This window comes from Pleurodeles waltl, chromosome 6 (assembly GCF_031143425.1).
Source record: "Pleurodeles waltl isolate 20211129_DDA chromosome 6, aPleWal1.hap1.20221129, whole genome shotgun sequence".
NCBI classification, from domain to species: domain Eukaryota; kingdom Metazoa; phylum Chordata; class Amphibia; order Caudata; family Salamandridae; genus Pleurodeles; species Pleurodeles waltl.
Genome location: NC_090445.1, coordinates 1,061,928,773 through 1,061,945,960, shown reverse-complemented (window position 1 = coordinate 1,061,945,960; position 17,188 = coordinate 1,061,928,773). Strand labels below are relative to the sequence as shown.

At 46.7% G+C, this 17,188-nt stretch overlaps 1 protein-coding gene across 2 annotated transcripts in view; it reads right to left on the bottom strand.

The window, feature by feature from the left end:
• HP1BP3 (heterochromatin protein 1 binding protein 3) overlaps positions 1-17,188 on the bottom strand; it is a 707,156-nt gene that overhangs the window by 300,646 nt on the left and 389,322 nt on the right. For both annotated transcript variants that reach the window (XM_069240026.1, XM_069240025.1), the window contains exon 6: positions 15,324-15,404. In XM_069240026.1, coding sequence (XP_069096127.1) covers positions 15,324-15,404 — 81 coding nt within the window. The remainder of the gene's footprint in view (positions 1-15,323; positions 15,405-17,188) is intronic.

The window sequence follows — 17,188 nt, the reverse complement described above, 5'->3', positions numbered from 1 at the left end:
GCCTGTCACAGTAGAGAAGAGTTCAGAAAACTGACCCAGGAGATTTATGCAGTGGTCTTTCTGCTCAGCAGTAAGACAATCTGCCAAAACTACACCTTCCACTAGAGCATCTTGTTCTGTGGAAGAGAAGAGATCAGGGAGAGGGTCGCTCTCTTCTTCCTGTCCCTCATCTGTTGCCATGAGCAGGGTGAGATCAGCCCTGTCATAGTAGGGTTTCAGGCGATTGACATGGAGCAGCCTAAGGGGACTCCTGGCAGTGCCTAAGTCAACTAAGTAGGTGACTTCACCCTTCTTTTCAACAATTATGTGGGGTATACTCCATTTGTCTTGGAGTGCTCTTGGGGCCACAGGCTCCAAGACCCACACTTTCTGCCCTGGTTGGTACTGAACCAAAACAGCCTTCTGGTCATGCCATTGCTTTTGGAGCTCTTGGCTGGCTTGAAGGTTTTTACTGGCCTTTTTCATGTACTCAGCCATCCTAGATCTGAGGCCAAGTACATAGTCCACTATGTCTTGCTTTGGAGCTTTTAAAGGTTGTTCCCAACCCTCCTTAACAAGTGTTAGGGGACCTCTCACAGGGTGTCCAAAAAGGAGTTGAAAGGGGCTGAAGCCCACTCCTTTTTGGGGTACCTCCCCGTAAGCAAAAAGGAGGCAAGGTAACAGGATATCCCATCTCCTGCGGAGTTTTTCAGGGAGTCCCATAATCATACCTTTGAGAGTTTTGTTAAATCTCTCCACCAGTCCATTTGTTTGTGGATGATAGGGTGTAGTGAACTTGTATGTAACGCCACACTCCTTCCACATGGCCTTTAAGTAAGCAGACATGAAATTACTTCCCCTGTCTGATACCACCTATTTTGGGAAGCCCACCCTGGAAAAGATTCCCAGGAGGGCCTTTGCCACTGCAGGAGCTGTAGTGGTCCTTGGAGGAATTGCTTCAGGATATCTGGTGGCATGGTCCACTACCACCAAGATAAACCTATTGCCTGAAGCAGTAGGAGGGTCAAGGGGGCCAACTATGTCAACCCCTACCCTTTCAAAGGGAACCCCAACCACAGGCAGTGGGATAAGGGGTGCCTTTGGAGTGCCACCTGTCTTGCCACTGGCTTGACAGGTGTCACAGGACTTACAAAATTCCTTTGTGTCCTCTGACATTCTAGGCCAATGAAACAAGGGAACAAGCCTGTCCCAAGTTTTCATTTGCCCCAAATGTCCAGCTAAGGGAATGTCGTGGGCTAGAGTTAGGAGGAACTTTCTGTACTCCTGAGGAATTACCAATCTCCTGGCAGTTCCAGGTTTTGGATGCCTTCCTTCAGTGTACAAGAGGTTGTCCTCCCAGTAAACTCTGTGAGAGTCACTGACATCCCCATTTGCTTATTTGACAGCTTGATGCCTTAGACCCTCTAGTGTGGGACAGGTATGCTGTGCCACACTCAGCTCCTCCCTGGCAGGCCCCCCTTCACCCAAAAGCTCAGCAGTGTCGGCTTCCAGCTCCTCTGGTGTAGGTTCTGCACAGGGTGGAAATTCTTCTTCCTCAGAAGTAGAATCCACTGTAGAGGGAGGGATAGTAGGTAGTGATTTACTTCTACTAGTCCTAGCTTTAGGGAGCACTTGGTCCATTCTTCCAGGATCCAAGTCACCCTGTCCTTTTTGCTTTTTGGCCTGAGCCCTTGTCAAAGCAAAAATATGCCCTGGAATGCCCAGCATTGCTGCATGAGCCTCCAACTCCACTTCTGCCCAAGCTAATGTCTCTAAATCATTTCCTAATAGACAGTCTACAGGTAAATCTGAGGCAACCACAACTTTCTTTGGACCAGTAACCCCCCCCCAGTTGAGATTCACAACAGCCATGGGGTGGCTAAGAGTGTTGTTATGAGCATCGGTTACTTGGTACTGGTGACCAAGTAGGTGTTGTTCAGGGTGGACCAGTTTCTCAATTACCATTGTAACACTGGCACCTGTGTACCTGTAGGCCTGATCCTCAACACCATTTATTAGGGGTAGTTGCTTGTACTTATCCATGTTAAGGGGACAAGCAACTAAGGTGGCTAAATCAATAGCCCCCTCAGAGACTAACACAGCCTCTGTGGTCTCCCTAACAAGACCAACCCCAACTAAGTTACCAAAAGTGAGCCCAGCTACTCCCTTGGATAGGCTATTAGTAGGTTTGCTCCCACCACCACTGCTATTACTAGGGGCACTAGGTGTAGCAGCAGGTGTTGTAGTGGTAGGTGCTTTTCTTTGGACAACTGGGATCTGTTGTCCAATGGCCTTTTATTTTACATAAATAGCACCATGGTTTATTTTCTTTGTTTTGATTTGAAGAGGATTTGGGCCCACCACCCCCACCAGAGTGTTTTTGTGGGCCTGATGAACTCATTTTTAGATTTGTCCCCACCATTGTCAGAAGACTTACCATCCTTCTTCTTGCCATCTTTGTCACCCCCTGTATGAACTTTTCTGTTCACCCTTGTTCTGACCCATTTGTCTGCCTTCTTTCCCAATTCTTGGGGAGAGGTCAGATCAGAGTCCACCAGGTACTGGTGCAACAAATCAGACACACAATTATTAAGAATATGCTCTCTCAGGATTAAGTTATACAGGCTTTCATAATCAGTAACTTTACTGCCATGTAACCACCCTTCCAAGGCCTTCACTGAATGGTCAACAAAGTCTACCCAGTCTTGTGAAGACTCCTTTTTGGTTTCTCTGAACTTCATCCTGTACTATTCAGTGGTTAAGCCATAACCATCCAGGAGTGCATTCTTAAGAACTGCAAAATTATTGGCATCACTTTCTTTTACAGTAAGGAGCCTATCCCTACCCTTTCCACTAAATGATAGCCATAGGATAGCAGCCCACTGCCTTTGAGGGACATCCTGTACAACACAGGCCCTCTCAAGTGCAGCAAACCACTTGTTAATGTCATCCCCCTCCTTATAAGGGGGACCTATCTTGTGCAGATTCCTAGAATCATGCTCTTTTGCAGGATGACTATGGGGAATACTGCTGCTGCCACCATGGGTTTCTAAACCCAATTTCTGTCTTTCTCTTTCCACTTCTAAGGACTGCCTATCCAAATCCAGCTGTTGCTTCTTGAGCTTCAGCTTGAGCTTCAGCCTGGTTTGTTCCACTCTCAATCTTTTGAGCTCCCTTTCTAACACTCTGTCATCAGGGTGGGTGGGTGGGGCATGCCTTGAAACAGAAGTATGGTGAGAATGAACAGAAGGAGACCTGTCCCAAACAGATGGCACCCTAACAGCTTGGCTAACAGAAACATCACTTCTACTATGATGAGAAGGAATACTCTTACTGTGATGTGAGACAACACTATCAGTATGGTGTGACTCTACATCAGTACCAGCTATGCTACGTTGTCTGTTAATCGGCAGGCTAGGAAGTTTCCTTTCTAATTCTTTTGCTAGGGGTGTCCCAGGATCAGATTGGGAACCATCAGCTAACTTTTCAACAGAAGTGCCACCTCTGGCCTTATCCTGTTCAACAAGCATATTAACCAATAGTTCTCTAGAGGGATTCTTCCCTACACTTAAACCTCTTTCTATGCAGAGACTCCTTGCTCCTTTCCAGCTAAGGTGATCATAAGCAAGTTTGGACAGATCAACAGTTTGGCCTGTGCCAGACATTTTAGAAAATGTTTAAGTGATAGAAAAAGTGAGAAAAAGTTTTTAGAACTTTTTAAAGAACAGGAAAAAAAACTTTTAAAACATTTTAAGAACTTTTTTAAAGTTTTAGAGGTACTTTTCAGCACTTAGAAAAGAAGTGAGAGAAGAAAAGCAAAACTTTTTGGTTAGGTGTACATACACTGAACTTGTTTTGTATATTTTTCTCTTATGAAAAGTACAATGACAAAAGTGGTAAGTAGTTGCAAAGTACTTATCCCACCGCTGCACAACCAATGTAGGAGGCTGGACTGGCTTGTAGTGAGTACCAAGGGGTACTTACACCTTGCACCAGGCCCAGGTATCCCTTATTAGTGTATAGGGTGTCTAGCAGCTTAGGCTGATAGATAATGGTAGCTTAGCAGAGCAGCTTAGGCTGAACTAGGAGACGAGTGAAGCTCCTACAGTACCACTAGTGTCATATGCACAATATCATAAGAAAACACAATACACAGATATACTAAAAATAAAGGTACTTTATTTTTATGACAATATGCCAAAAGTATCTCAGTGAGTATCCTCAGTATGAGGATAGCAAATATACACAAGATATATGCACACACTACCAAAAATATGCAGTATAGTATTAGAAAACAGTGCAAACAATGTATAGTTACAATAGGATGCAATGGGGACACATAGGTACAGGGGCAACACAAACCATATACTCTAGAAGTGGAATGCGAACCACGAATGGACCCCAAACCTATGTGACCTTGTAGAGGGTCGCTGGGACTGTAAGAAAACAGTGAGGGTTAGAAAAATAGCCCACCCCAAGACCCTGAAAAGTGAGTGCAAAGTGCACTAAAGTTCCCCAAAGAGCACAGAAGTCGTGATAGGGGAATTCTGCAGGAAAGACCAACACCAGCAATGCAACAACGATGGATTTCCAGACAAGAGTACCTGTGGAACAAGGGGACCAAGTCCAAAAGTCACGATCAAGTCGAGAGTGGGCAGATGCCCAGGAAATGCCAGCTGTGGGTGCAAAGAAGCTGCTACTAGGCAGTAGAAGCTGAGGATTCTGCAGGAACGACAAGGGCTAGAAACTTCCCCTTTGGAGGATGGATGTCCCACGTCGTGAAGAGTCGTGCAGAAGTGTTTTCCTGAAGAAAGACCGCAAACAAGCCTTGCTAGCTGCAAGTCGTGCGGTTAGGGTTTTTGGATGCTGCTGTGGCCCAGGAGGGACCAGGATGTCGCCAATTGCGTCAGGCGACAGAGGGGGCGCCCAGCAAGACAAGGAGCCCTCTCAGAAGCAGGCAGCACCCGCAGAAGTGCCGGAACAGGCACTACGAAGTGGAGTGAAACGGTGCTCACCCGAAGTTGCACAAAGGAGTCCCACGCTGCCGGAGGACAACTCAGGAGGTCGTGCAATACAGGTTAGAGTGCCGTGGACCCAGGCTTGGCTGTGCACAAAGGATTCCCTCGGAAAGTGCACAGGAGCCGGAGTAGCTGCAAAAGACGCGGTTCCCAGCAATGCAGTCTGTCGTGGGGAGGCAAGGACTTACCTCCACCAAACTTGGACTGAAGAGTCACTGGACTGTGGGAGTCACTTGGACAGAGTTGCTGGATTCAAGGGACCTTGCTCGTCGTGCTGAGAGGAGACCCAGGGGAACGGTGATGCAGTTCTTTGGTGCCTGCGGTTGAAGGGGGACGATTCTGTCGACCCACGGGAGATTTCTTCGGAGCTTCTAGTGCAGAGAGGAGGCAGACTACCCCCACAGCATGCACCACCAGGAAAACAGTCGAGAAGGCGGCAGGATCAGCGTTACAGAGTTGCAGTAGTCGTCTTTGCTACTTTGTTGCAGTTTTGCAGGCTTCCAGCGCGGTCAGCAGTCGATTCCTTGGCAGAAGGTGAAGAGAGAGATGCAGAGGAACTTGGATGAGCTCTTGCATTCGTTATCTAAGGAATTCCCCAAAGCAGAGACCCTAAATAGCCAGAAAAGAGGGTTTGGCTACTTAGGAGAGAGGATAGGCTAGCAACACCTGAAGGAGCCTATCAGAAGGAGTCTCTGACGTCACCTGCTGGCCCTGGCCACTCAGAGCAGTCCAGTGTGCCAGCAGCACCTCTGTTTCCAAGATGGCAGAGGTCTGGAGCACACTGGAGGAGCTCTGGGCACCTCCCAGGGGAGGTGCAGGTCAGGGGAGTGGTCACTCCCCTTCCCTTTGTCCAGTTTCGTGCCAGAGCAGGGCTGAGGGGTCCCTGAACCTGTGTAGAGTGGCTTATGCAGAAATGGGCACCATCTGTGCCCATGAAAGCATTTCCAGAGGCTGGGGGAGGCTACTCCTCCCCAGCCCTGACACCTTTTTCCAAAGGGAGAGGGTGCAACACCCTCTCTCTGAGGAATTCCTTTGTTCTGCCATCCTGGGCCAAGCCTGGCTGGACCCCAGGAGGGCAGAAACCTGTCTGAGGGGTTGGCGGCTGCAGCAGCAGCTGCAGTGAAACCCCTGAAAAGGCAGTTTGGCAGTACCCGGGTCTGTGCTAGAGACCCGTGGGATCATGGGATTGTGCCAACTATGCCAGGATGGCATAGAGGGGGCAATTCCATGATCATAGACATGTTACATGGCCATATTCAGAGTTACCATTGTGAAGCTACACATAGGTAGTGACCTATGTGTAGTGCACTTGTGTAATGGTGTCCCCGCACTCACAAAGTCTGGGGAATTGGCCCTGAACAATGTGGGGGCACCTTGGCTAGTGCCAGGGTGCCCACACACTAAGTAACTTAGCACCCAACCTTTACCAGGAAAAGGTTAGACATATAGGTGACTTATAAGTTACTTAAATGCAGTGAAAAATGGCTGTGAAATAACGTGGATGTTATTTCACTCAGGCGGCAGTGGCAGGCCTGTGTAAGAATTGTCAGAGCTCCCTATGGGTGGCAAAAGAAATGCTGCAGCCTATAGGGATCTCCTGGAACCCCAATACCCTGGGTACCTCAGTACCATATACTAGGGAATTATAAGGGTGTTCCAGTATGCCAATGTAAATTGGTAAAATTTGTCACTAGCTTGTTAGTGACAATTTGAAAGACATGAGAGAGCATAACCACTGAGGTTCTGATTAGCAAAAGCCAGTGTTTTAGTTCTGCATTCCTGGTGGATTGGGGGGGGGGGGGGGGGGGGGGGGGCAGTGTCCATGTATTACTTAACTTTGTGGTTTTCTGATACCCCCAGCTCCCATCTACACTTTTTACTTACCTAGGTGGGGGTACCTTTTTCGCATTCCATTTTTTTAGTATATGGTTTGTGCTCCCCCCTAGGGTAATTATTGGTTATTGCTATTTGCACTGTTTTCTAACCTTTTCAATGCCCGTTTATGATTTCTAGTGTATATATTTAGTGTATTACTTACCTCCTAAGGTTGGGTTACCTGTCTAGTAGTCTGTGGTGATTTGCTCCAATAACAAAGTACCTTCATTTTAGTACTACTGAGTGTTTTCTTTCATGTGAGTAAGTGCTGTGTGACTAAAGTGGTATTGCATGAGTTTTGCATGCTCTCTAGATAAGCCTTGGCTGCTCATCCATAGCTACCTTTAGAGAACCTGGCTTCTAGACACTGCCTACACTTCACTAAGAGGGGATACCTGGACCTGGTATAAGGTGGAAGTACCTTAGGTACCCACCACACACCAGGCCAGCTTCCTAAACTGTGCCATCTCAAAGACGGCTGCCTCTGAAAAATCGTGTCCACCTCGCAATAGCCCACCTTATGGGCGGTACTAGCCTGGACGTGGCACACCTACCTGACTAGTTAATTTTCCTGCATGTCCAGGTGCCAAATGGGCTCTGGACAGGGGTGGCTTGCTCTGCCGTGAGGGGTGTCAGATTTGCATTTCAAATGCGGTAGCCCTTTGAGGCTTCCAGCCTTAGGAAAGCTAATCTATCAGCAGATCATCCTGTGGGAAGGGGTGTGACACTTTCTTCCCGGACAAGCTTTTGTTCTGAGCCTCCTGAGAGCAGAAGGCTCTCACTCTAGGGTCTAGAACGGTGTCTTTGGTGTAGGGATGGCAGAAACTGGTCAGCAAGCACACCAGAGGCTGGTAGGATTTTAGGGGGCACTGCAAATCCAACACTGGCATCAGTGTAGGTTTACCAATATGAGATGTTTGATACCAAACGTCCCTATCTTCAAAGTGAAGCCATTATGTAGCTAGGGAACCTGTATTGACCAGCGTCCAGCACATGCATTTAAACGGACTTCCCTGGTTACTTACTATGCGTGAAAATTGACAAAGAGAGAGCACAAAGGCCAACACCACCATGTGGTCAGAAACTCGTCTGTTAGTGGTAGACTGGCACGGACTGGTCAGCCTAACACTAAACAATTGGTTAGGTTACAGGGGGCACGTCCAAGATGCCGTCAGGGTGCATTTTACAATAAATCCAACACTGGCATCAGTGTGGGTTTAATGTGCTGAGAAGTTTGATACCAAACTTCCCAGTCTTCAGTGAAACCACCATGGAGCTTTGGAGTTAATAATGAAAAACTCCTAGCCCATGTACTCAATATGGCCACACTGCACTTGGTTTCTAAGAATGGACTTAGACACCGTAGGGGCATACTGGTCATGAAGCTATTCCTTCACCTCTGGTATAGTGCACCCTGCCTTAGGGCTGTAAGGACTGCTAGAGGGGTGACTTACTTATGGCACAAGCAGTGGTTGGTGGGCATGGCACCCTGAGAGGGATGCCATCTTGACTTTACCTTTTCTTCCCACCAGAACACACAATATGCAATGGCAGTGTGCATTTGCTTTGTGTGGGGTCCCTGAGGGTGGCACAATACGTGCTGCAGCTCTTAGGGACCTCCATGGTCACAGATACCTCGGTACCACTGGTAACTTTTACATGTAGCTTAGCTGTGTGCCAGGAGTGTGCCAATTGTGGGAACAATGGCACAGTAAAGTTAAAGAACATTGGTTCTATGGCCTTTTTAGCAGGATCCCAGCACACTTTATGGCAAAAAGTTGGGGGGGGGGGGGGGTTACCATGCCAAAAGGGACACTTTTCTACACCCAGCCTTAGAGCTGTAAGGTCTGAACGAGGGGTGACATTTATATTGCATGCAGTGTTAGGGGACATGGCACACAAGCTGTGTCCCATGTTGTGTTTTCACTTTTGTCTGCATCAAGATGCAGCATTTAGTCAACCCAGAAGAGCCCTCACTCTCATCAGAAGATAGCTATTCTTGGGCCTCAATCTTTTGAAGTCAAGGTTTTCTTAGGCCTCAATCTTTTGAAGTCAAGTTGAGAGCCAGCCCTGTATATTTTTCAAAGTTTTTAGAGAGAAGATGTGCTATGTTTAGCAGTCATTTATCTCATTTGACGGAGGAAGGCAGTAAATAAAGACCTTCAGTGTCCTACGAATTTAGTATTTATTTTCCCTAAGTATGGCAGCTATGACAAGTAGGAGGGAATTTAGATTTACTTTTCTGCCTGCCCATCCGGCAAAAGACAGCCAAAATAATCAGGATATCCTCTTGCTTGTCATGGGGGGCTTTGAGTCCGAGGTGGGCAAAGAACTGTTGGGGTTTTAGGGCTTGGCTTGAGGGTATGCCCAACAACAAGGTGCCGGCAAACACAACATTTTTTTCTACAACAATAAAATATAATCCTGGTGCCTAGGGAGCTCTATGCCCCTGGAGGCAGCAGATTGGAGGTTATCGCCCTCCGCCCAATCCCAGAGGGGAGAAAAAACAGTTGGGTAATTTCTGAGGAGGTGATACCATTCTGATGTCCATGCCAAAGGAGGAGCCCCTCCCAAAAATTTATGTAAACTAATAATCCCCGGTGTTTAGTGAGCTTTCTGCCACTGCCCACCAGACTGGGCAGTTTTGGGGTGTAAACTAGCTCTAGGCGGAGTTCTGCTCTGCAGAACTCTGTGAAGTGACAAAAAATACTCTGCTGCGCTATGCGTAGTTCAGTGAGCGGTGAAGTTTGGTTAAGTGGTGCAGTTAAAAAAAAAAAAAAAAAAAAAAACTAGCTGCTGGGGAAGCTCTTCGTAGCAGCTGGACCTCTAAAATGGAAAAAAGGTAAGTCCTCTGGTGTAAGCATTGGAAGCTCCTTTAGAATTCTCAGTAGCGTCTGCCAATGGTCACAAACACACTGGGGAGGGAATTTGGGTGTTACTTGCTGGCTGACGTCCGCAAATAGAAGTTTAACAATGAGTTCAAATAACGAACCATGAATAAAAGTTTGAATAGCATGAACATATGCATACATATTTTACCTTAACTGCAGCTAATGGTCTTTGACAGATCCAGTAGTACTGCAAACTGGCAGCCAAAGTGCTGCAAGGTGTCTACAAGGGGCCTACTAGTCCAAAGGACAAAATAAACATGAACACTTTATGTCCCTGACCCTAAATAATATGTCCTGTGTGTCAGGTGATAGCAGTTCCACACTCCTAACTACTGTGACAGCAAATTTACACTCTGTACCTCTGTTCAGCCCTACCTTCGCAAATATACTCATGGGCATCCAGATACTGCCAAGGTCATCAGGTCAATTGTCAACTGTGTCTGGTTAAAATCTAGTCAATTTGTAAAAACACTCATAGTCCCCAATCTGAAGGCCTAAATCTGACAAGAGCACACAGAAGGCTGCAACACATAGTCCTGATTGAATGGACAGCAAAGTCTCGGGCACAGAAATTAAATACAGAGAATGATAGGACTCTCAGAATAAACTCCTGCAACTTTTGCAGTTTTGCTGTAGTTCTTAATAAGGTTGCAGATTCTGGAACACGTAGCGGGGGGAGCGATGCTAACAAGGATGTTAAGGAGTGCTATGGGAGTGCCCTTCACATGTATATAAAGCTGTTGAATATGTACAGAGGGGCAGCTTAAACACTTGCTATATAGCAGGGATACTTCCATTAAACCAGATCTAGATAATCTGAACGTCTGAGAGGGACTGTTTTCATTCAGAAAGTTGGTGTCTGCTGTGATGTCATTAGAGCTGAAATCAATCCCAAATCATCCTGCTGGATTCAGATATTGGGCACACTTCAAACAGGGAATTCAGACAAAGTCTCAAGAGACAGCAGGACTGATACTGGCAGACATGTCACCCAGATTGCTATTTAATAGACAAGTCACTTACCTTCGGTAACACCGTACCTGGTAGAGACAATATCTAGTTGCAGATTGCTTAATTAGAATTTCCCCCAGGCATCAGTCTAGATCTGGAGATTTTTCTTCAAGCAGTACCCCTGCTCACCGTTAAGTGGCATCGACTAGCTCCTCGTCCATCGTTGGCGTTGTGTGCTGGATAGGATGTCAAGGGTCCTATATAGGCACAACCCTGTGTGCTGACTTCAGTTTCTTTTCATGGCTTACCATGCAAGGGTATTGCTTCTTATCCAGTGCATAGAACATGTTAATGCAGAGTACGACCCCAACCCATCTGGAGATGGCTCTCTTCTGCATTCCCAACCTTTCTTCGCACCCACATAATCAACAAAGAGTTGATCATCCACTCTAAACTCTTTGGTACAATCAAGATAGAACGCCAATGCTCTTTTTGAGTCTAGATGGTGAAGTCTCTCCTCTTCCTTAGAAGGATGTGGCGGTGCGTAAAAATTAGGCAAGGTGATGGGTTGGCCTACACAAAAGGGCATGACCACTTCTGGAGAAAAAGAAGCCCTAGAAAAAGAAGCCCTAGTGTCAGGATAGATGGAATAGTAGGGAAGCTTAGATAATGCCTGTAGCTCACTTACCTTGCGGGGAGATGTAATGGCCACAAGGAATGCTGTTTTGAAAGTGAGAAGCTTGAGAGGACAATTGGGGAGAGGATTAAAAGGAGCGTACATCAGAAATGTTGAAATGAAATTCAAATCAGAGACTTAAACAATGAAGGTTTATCAGGCAACTGCAAACAAATCAGTAATAGGAGACCAATAACATTTGAGGGTGCCCACAGCAGAGCCCTGCTTGGCCAGAGAAAGGATAAACAACAAAATCTCAGAAAGAGGGGAGAAAGTGGGTTAACGAACTTGTCTGTGCACCATGCCACAAATTTCTTCAAACAACAGGCGTATTCCGTTTTCGTGGAGGGATGCCTGCCTGCCAAGATTACATTACAGACTTCAGGTGGAATGTCAAAAGTTGTCAGCTGCTGCCGCTCAATCACCACACAAGAAGAGAGACTGGTCAGGTTCAGGTGGAGAGCCCTTCCAGCTGCAGCAACAGAAGATCTTCCTGAAGAGGCAGTTCGATTGGAGAATCAATGGTCATGCTCAACAGCTCGGGATACCAGACTCTGCATGCCCAGCCGGCAGCGGCAAAGATCACTTGGGCCGGTCGTTCTTAATCTTCTTGAGAACTCAGAAGTGGTACAGGCGGAAAGGCATCCATGAGGCTTAAGTTTAAATGGAGACGAAAAGTGTCACTGAGCAATTGCCGCCTTGGAAACTCAAATGCGCAATACTGCTGGCATTGCACGTTCTCTGCGGAGGCGACCAGGTCTAACGAAGGCTCTCCTCACTGCTGAAAGAGAGGCCATTTGTGAGCAACTAAGTATGGTCAGCTGAGTTTGTCTGCTCTAACGTTCAGAGAGCCCGCCAGATGTTCAACCACCAGTAAAATGCACTGTTGTTCCAGCTATGCCCAGAAGCGCAGTCTATCTCAACAAAGGGTACACGACCCCACCCCACCCCACCCTGCTTGTTGCAGTACAACATGATGGTGGTGGTGTCAGTGAACATCTGCACTTGCAACCCTTTGAGAGAGGGAAAGAATACTTTTAATGCTAGTGTAATGGCCCGGAGCTCCAACAAATTGCTGCGAAGTCCGGAGTCCACTGGAGACCAGATGCCGCCCATCTCTGCCTCTCCCAGGCGGCGGACCCCACCCCAGAAGTGAAGCATCTATCCCTACAGTCAGATCTGGTTGGGAAAGGGAGAGGGATCTGCCGCTGACCCAAACACGGTTTGTTAAATACCAGAGCAGATCTCGTGCATATCCCTCAAAGATCTGGACCCTGTTGGAGATATTTCCTTGATGCTGTGCGCACTGGAACTTCAGGTCCCACTGCAGAGCCAGCATATGCCACCTGGCATGTGTCACCAGCAGGATGCATGAGGACATGAGGCCAAGCAGCCTCAGAGTCATTCTCACCGAAATCCAGGATAAAGGATGAAACATTGGTATCATAGCCTGAATATCCTGGACTCGCCGCTCGGGAGGTTAAGCCCGAAACCACATCATGTCCAAAAAAAGCTCCGATATAAGGGAGTGTCTGAGAGGGTGTCAGGTGTGACTTCGGCAGGTTTATAGTGAACCCCAGTGAATGCAGAAGGTCCTACGTAGTCTGGAGGTGGGAAACAAAAGTCTGGGGCTAGCCCAGTAGCCGTCATCGAGACAGGGGAAGACTGAAACCACTGATCTGCGTAGGTGAGCTGTAACCACAGTCATCACCTTAGTGAACACCCGAGGAGCACTGGTAAGGCCAAAAGGAATCATGGTGAACTAAAACTGCTTGTAGCCTTCTGTGAACTGCAAGTAACGTCTGTAGGCAGGCAGGACGGGGAAATGTAAATATGCATCCTGCAAGTTAAACGCTATCATCCAGTCTCCTAGGTCCAGGGCACATAGAACCTGAGCCAGAGTGAGCATTTTGAACTTCTCCTGTTTGAGAAAGATCGAGGGACTTAAGGATAGGGTAGAGGTCCTTGTCCTTTTTTGGCACCAAAGGGTAGCAGGAATAAGAATCACAACCTACTTCTGGCACAGGGACCCTCTCCATGGCTCCCTTGGCCAAGAGAGCTGTAACTCCTCTCGTATAATTGGCAATTGATCCTCCATTATCCATTCATAGGATGGTGGCATGGATGGTTGGTAGTCTTGAAACAGAGTGAGTAGACCCTTAGGACTGTCTGCAAAAACCACCTGTCTGATCTGATGGACTGCCAGCAGAGCAGGTGATGGCAGATACGGTCTCTGGTCACTAGTTGTGAATTGTCAGACTAGGAGGGTTTGGCGGCAGCTGGGAGGTTGTTTGCAGAGTGCTGGCCAGACTGTTGGCTCCCTGATCCACGAGGATGGTGGATCCCATGCCCCCGGCCACACACAGGTTAGGCAGCATGTGTGGCACAGCAGCTGGTAGGGAACAGATGTGGCTGGGTACCCCTTCTGTAGGCACAAAAGGGACAAAAAAAAGCAGACTGAAGGGGATGAGGGGCCACCACATTGCTCAAGGACTTGACCTTAGCAGTGGAATCATTAAAGCGCTCGAGCACCGAGTCTGCATTCTCTCTGAAGAGACGAATGCCATCAAAGGGTCTTCCATAAGATTAGCCTGGATATCTCCAGAAAAGCCAGACGTCCTCAACTAGGTGGGGCGCTTCAAGGCCATCAAGACCACTGTGTCAAAGCAACCACTCTGCCAAGTGAGTTGGTTGCGTCCAGTCCACACTGGAAAGTGAACCTTGATGCATTTCTCCCATCAGCAACTGCTTGGGAAAGTACAGTCTGGGCTTCCTCTGGGACATGTGGCAGCACTTGTGCAACTTTATCCCACAGCGTGTGCGAATAACAGCCCAAAAGGCATGCGGTGTTCACAAATTGCAAATGCAATGCTGGCAGAAGAAAACATCTTCTACCCACATGTGTCCAGACTCCCTTTCCAGGGGTCCGGAACAGAACGATCTCTGGGAATTGGATGCTTGGATAACCTAGCTCTCAGCATGCGAGTATCTGGGGAGGTATCCAGTCCACTGGCTTCATCCAGGTCCGTCCGCAAGTCCACGGGATCTTGAAGCTGGCATTCCAGAGGGTCCAACAACCCTCCTCACTGTAACCTAGACGATCGCATTAAGGCTCAGAATCCGACATATGGGGTAGGACCCCTGCGGACACCAGAGTCGGCATTGTATTACGCAATCTAGTTCTGTGATGGCAATGAGGATAGGGGTGGCCCGGCCTGGGGGCACGGGTAGCGCCGGGAGTGTCAACGTTGTAACTGGCGCTGTGGAAGGTTAAAGTTTTACAGCACTGATTTGGATCCATGACTGGATCCCTGTGTGTCCCTCAGAGCCGAAGCTCTGACTCACAAAAGGCCCCTTCCGACTCTGCGGGGCCCAAAGGCATGCCATCAGAGTTGGGCTGTCTAAAAATGAGGTGCATGACCTCATAAAACTCTTCAAGGTGGGCAGGGATTGCTCCAGCTCCCGGAAACTCAGAGAAGCACAAAGTCAGCCCAGACAGAGGTTCCACAGATGGAGGCCTCAATTGACAACGCTCCTGTGTCTCATCGGCCGAGGAGTAGCCGAAGAATGTTTCGCCTGCTTCGACGACTTCTTTTGCTTACCTGAATGTCCTGAGGACTTGAGAGATGACGAAGAAGGGGGGTTCCACGGCCTGCAATGCAATATCTGGTGCGTACAACACAGGTGACGGAAGTGCAGCCAATCTACGCCACCTAAAGGCGTGCATGAGTACTGCTCGAGAAAAATCTCAGAATCCAGACTGACGCCTCTGGGAAATTCTAAGGTAAGGAAACACAACTAGAGGTCTCTATCAGATAAGCAGATACACACAATACACACAGACCTTCCCTAAAAATACCCATGAACAACATAATATTTACAGTGTAAGACTGTCATACAATTATGTTCCAAATTAATCATGTTATATTTTACCTTCCGGCCTTTAGATTTTGGGACTGCTTTACCAGCATTCGGCACAACCACAAAGCTCCCAGAAGCTCCCTTTCCTTTTACCTAAAGTGTACAAAAGTAAACAGTTCACTTGCATTAGCATTACAATTTAGTACTGCTTAATAATGTGTAAGTGTAAGAACATATTTAGGGACACCTTGAAAGAAAAGTTACTTGCTTGTACACAGGCTATCCTGTTTTAGGTTTAAACCTATAGTAACTAATAAAGCTCAGCCAAAATGGAAAGCACACTAATCAGTGTAAACATATAAACACTGATAAACAGCTGCACAACCGCAAACTAAAATGCCATCCTAAGAAAGGAAAGTGAGAGAGAATGAGTCATGTTTCTTTCTTCCTGAGGAGGCCAGCATAATGCTGCCTTGTTCTACAAGACAACAGGAAGAAAGACAGGGCTATAGTTTCTTCTTGCTTTTGTTTTCTCTAGTTTGTTTTTAAGCTTGAATTAGGGGTGTAGGATTTAGAAGTATATTTTAGGGCCTGATTTAGATATTGGTGGATTGGTGGACGAGTTACTCTATCACAACAGTGACCGATATCCTGTCTGCAAAAATCTAAATCCCATAGGATGCAATGGTATTTAGATTTTGGTGGACTTTGTAACAGAGTAATATCTATATCAGGACCTAAGTGTTTTAGGACTGATCTAATAATTTTACACACTGGGAGTATTAAAATCATATGTGATCTTTGGCATTGTTTTTTTTTTTCCCTGACTGGTGAAATCGCTGGCTCATAAGGATCTTGACCAATATGTCCTATTACATTTACCCACAGACACAGAATGGGTAAAACCCTTTAGCACATCATCACACTTTTCTAACACAGTGCTCACAGCAGATCCACTGCCAACAATCAGTACAAAAAAAACATGCTTTGTAAAAAGTGGAAAAAAATAAAGTTTTATTTTGGGGGTTCAGCAGCTGAATACAGATAAACACTCATTTCAACAGGTTTTTAAAACTGAGAAACCACCACTGAAATTCACAAAAAATAAACAAAGAAAACAGGGCAGCCTACTCGTAAGTTACATCAAGAACACTTCTCATGCTTGGCAAAAAGTAGCCCTTTTTAAAAATAACCAATCAAAAATAATAATAAAAAAAAAAAATGTTGAACAGCACATTAAAACTATTTTCATATTTTTAAAAAAATGGAAAGCATGAAAAAGTGAACAGATATGAAGCAGCTTCTGATTAAAAAAATATACTGTCTCTTTAAGCTAGCCAAGCTACTCCATCCCAGACAGCGCTCTTTTGGCAGTTGAAAGGCAGATCACACTGAAGCCCTGTATGTGCAAACAGATAGGCAACTTGTAGGAAATTGGACTTCTGATTAAGGGAGTGAAACCCCTTCTCAAGTAACAACCACAGTCCGTCAGGGTTAACCATAAAAATCAGTAAATTAACCTCTGCTTAACCCTCTGGTAGCTTGGCACAAAAGCAGACGGGCATAACTCAGAGGCAAGGTGTTAGTAGCCCTCACACAGCAATAAAGTGAAAACACAACAAGAATAATACCACAACAATTTAGAAAAACAGTAAAATCTATTTAATAATAACAATCCAATCATTAGAGCCAGAGATACGCAATTGCAAATATTTAGATACGTCTAGCGCCTTAAAGCACAATGTCTAACTTGCAGTCATCTGATCATGCTGGACTGAGGGAAAGTCACAAGTTTAGGCAAACCGTGATGGACAACAAGCTTGGGTACAGGGACCAGGGTAGGCCAGCTGAAAAAGTTACCTTTTCAAAGTCTGGCGTGAAGATAGCGGTGGAGGGGGCTGTGAAGAGTGTGTTCCAGATGTAATGAGCAGCCCTGG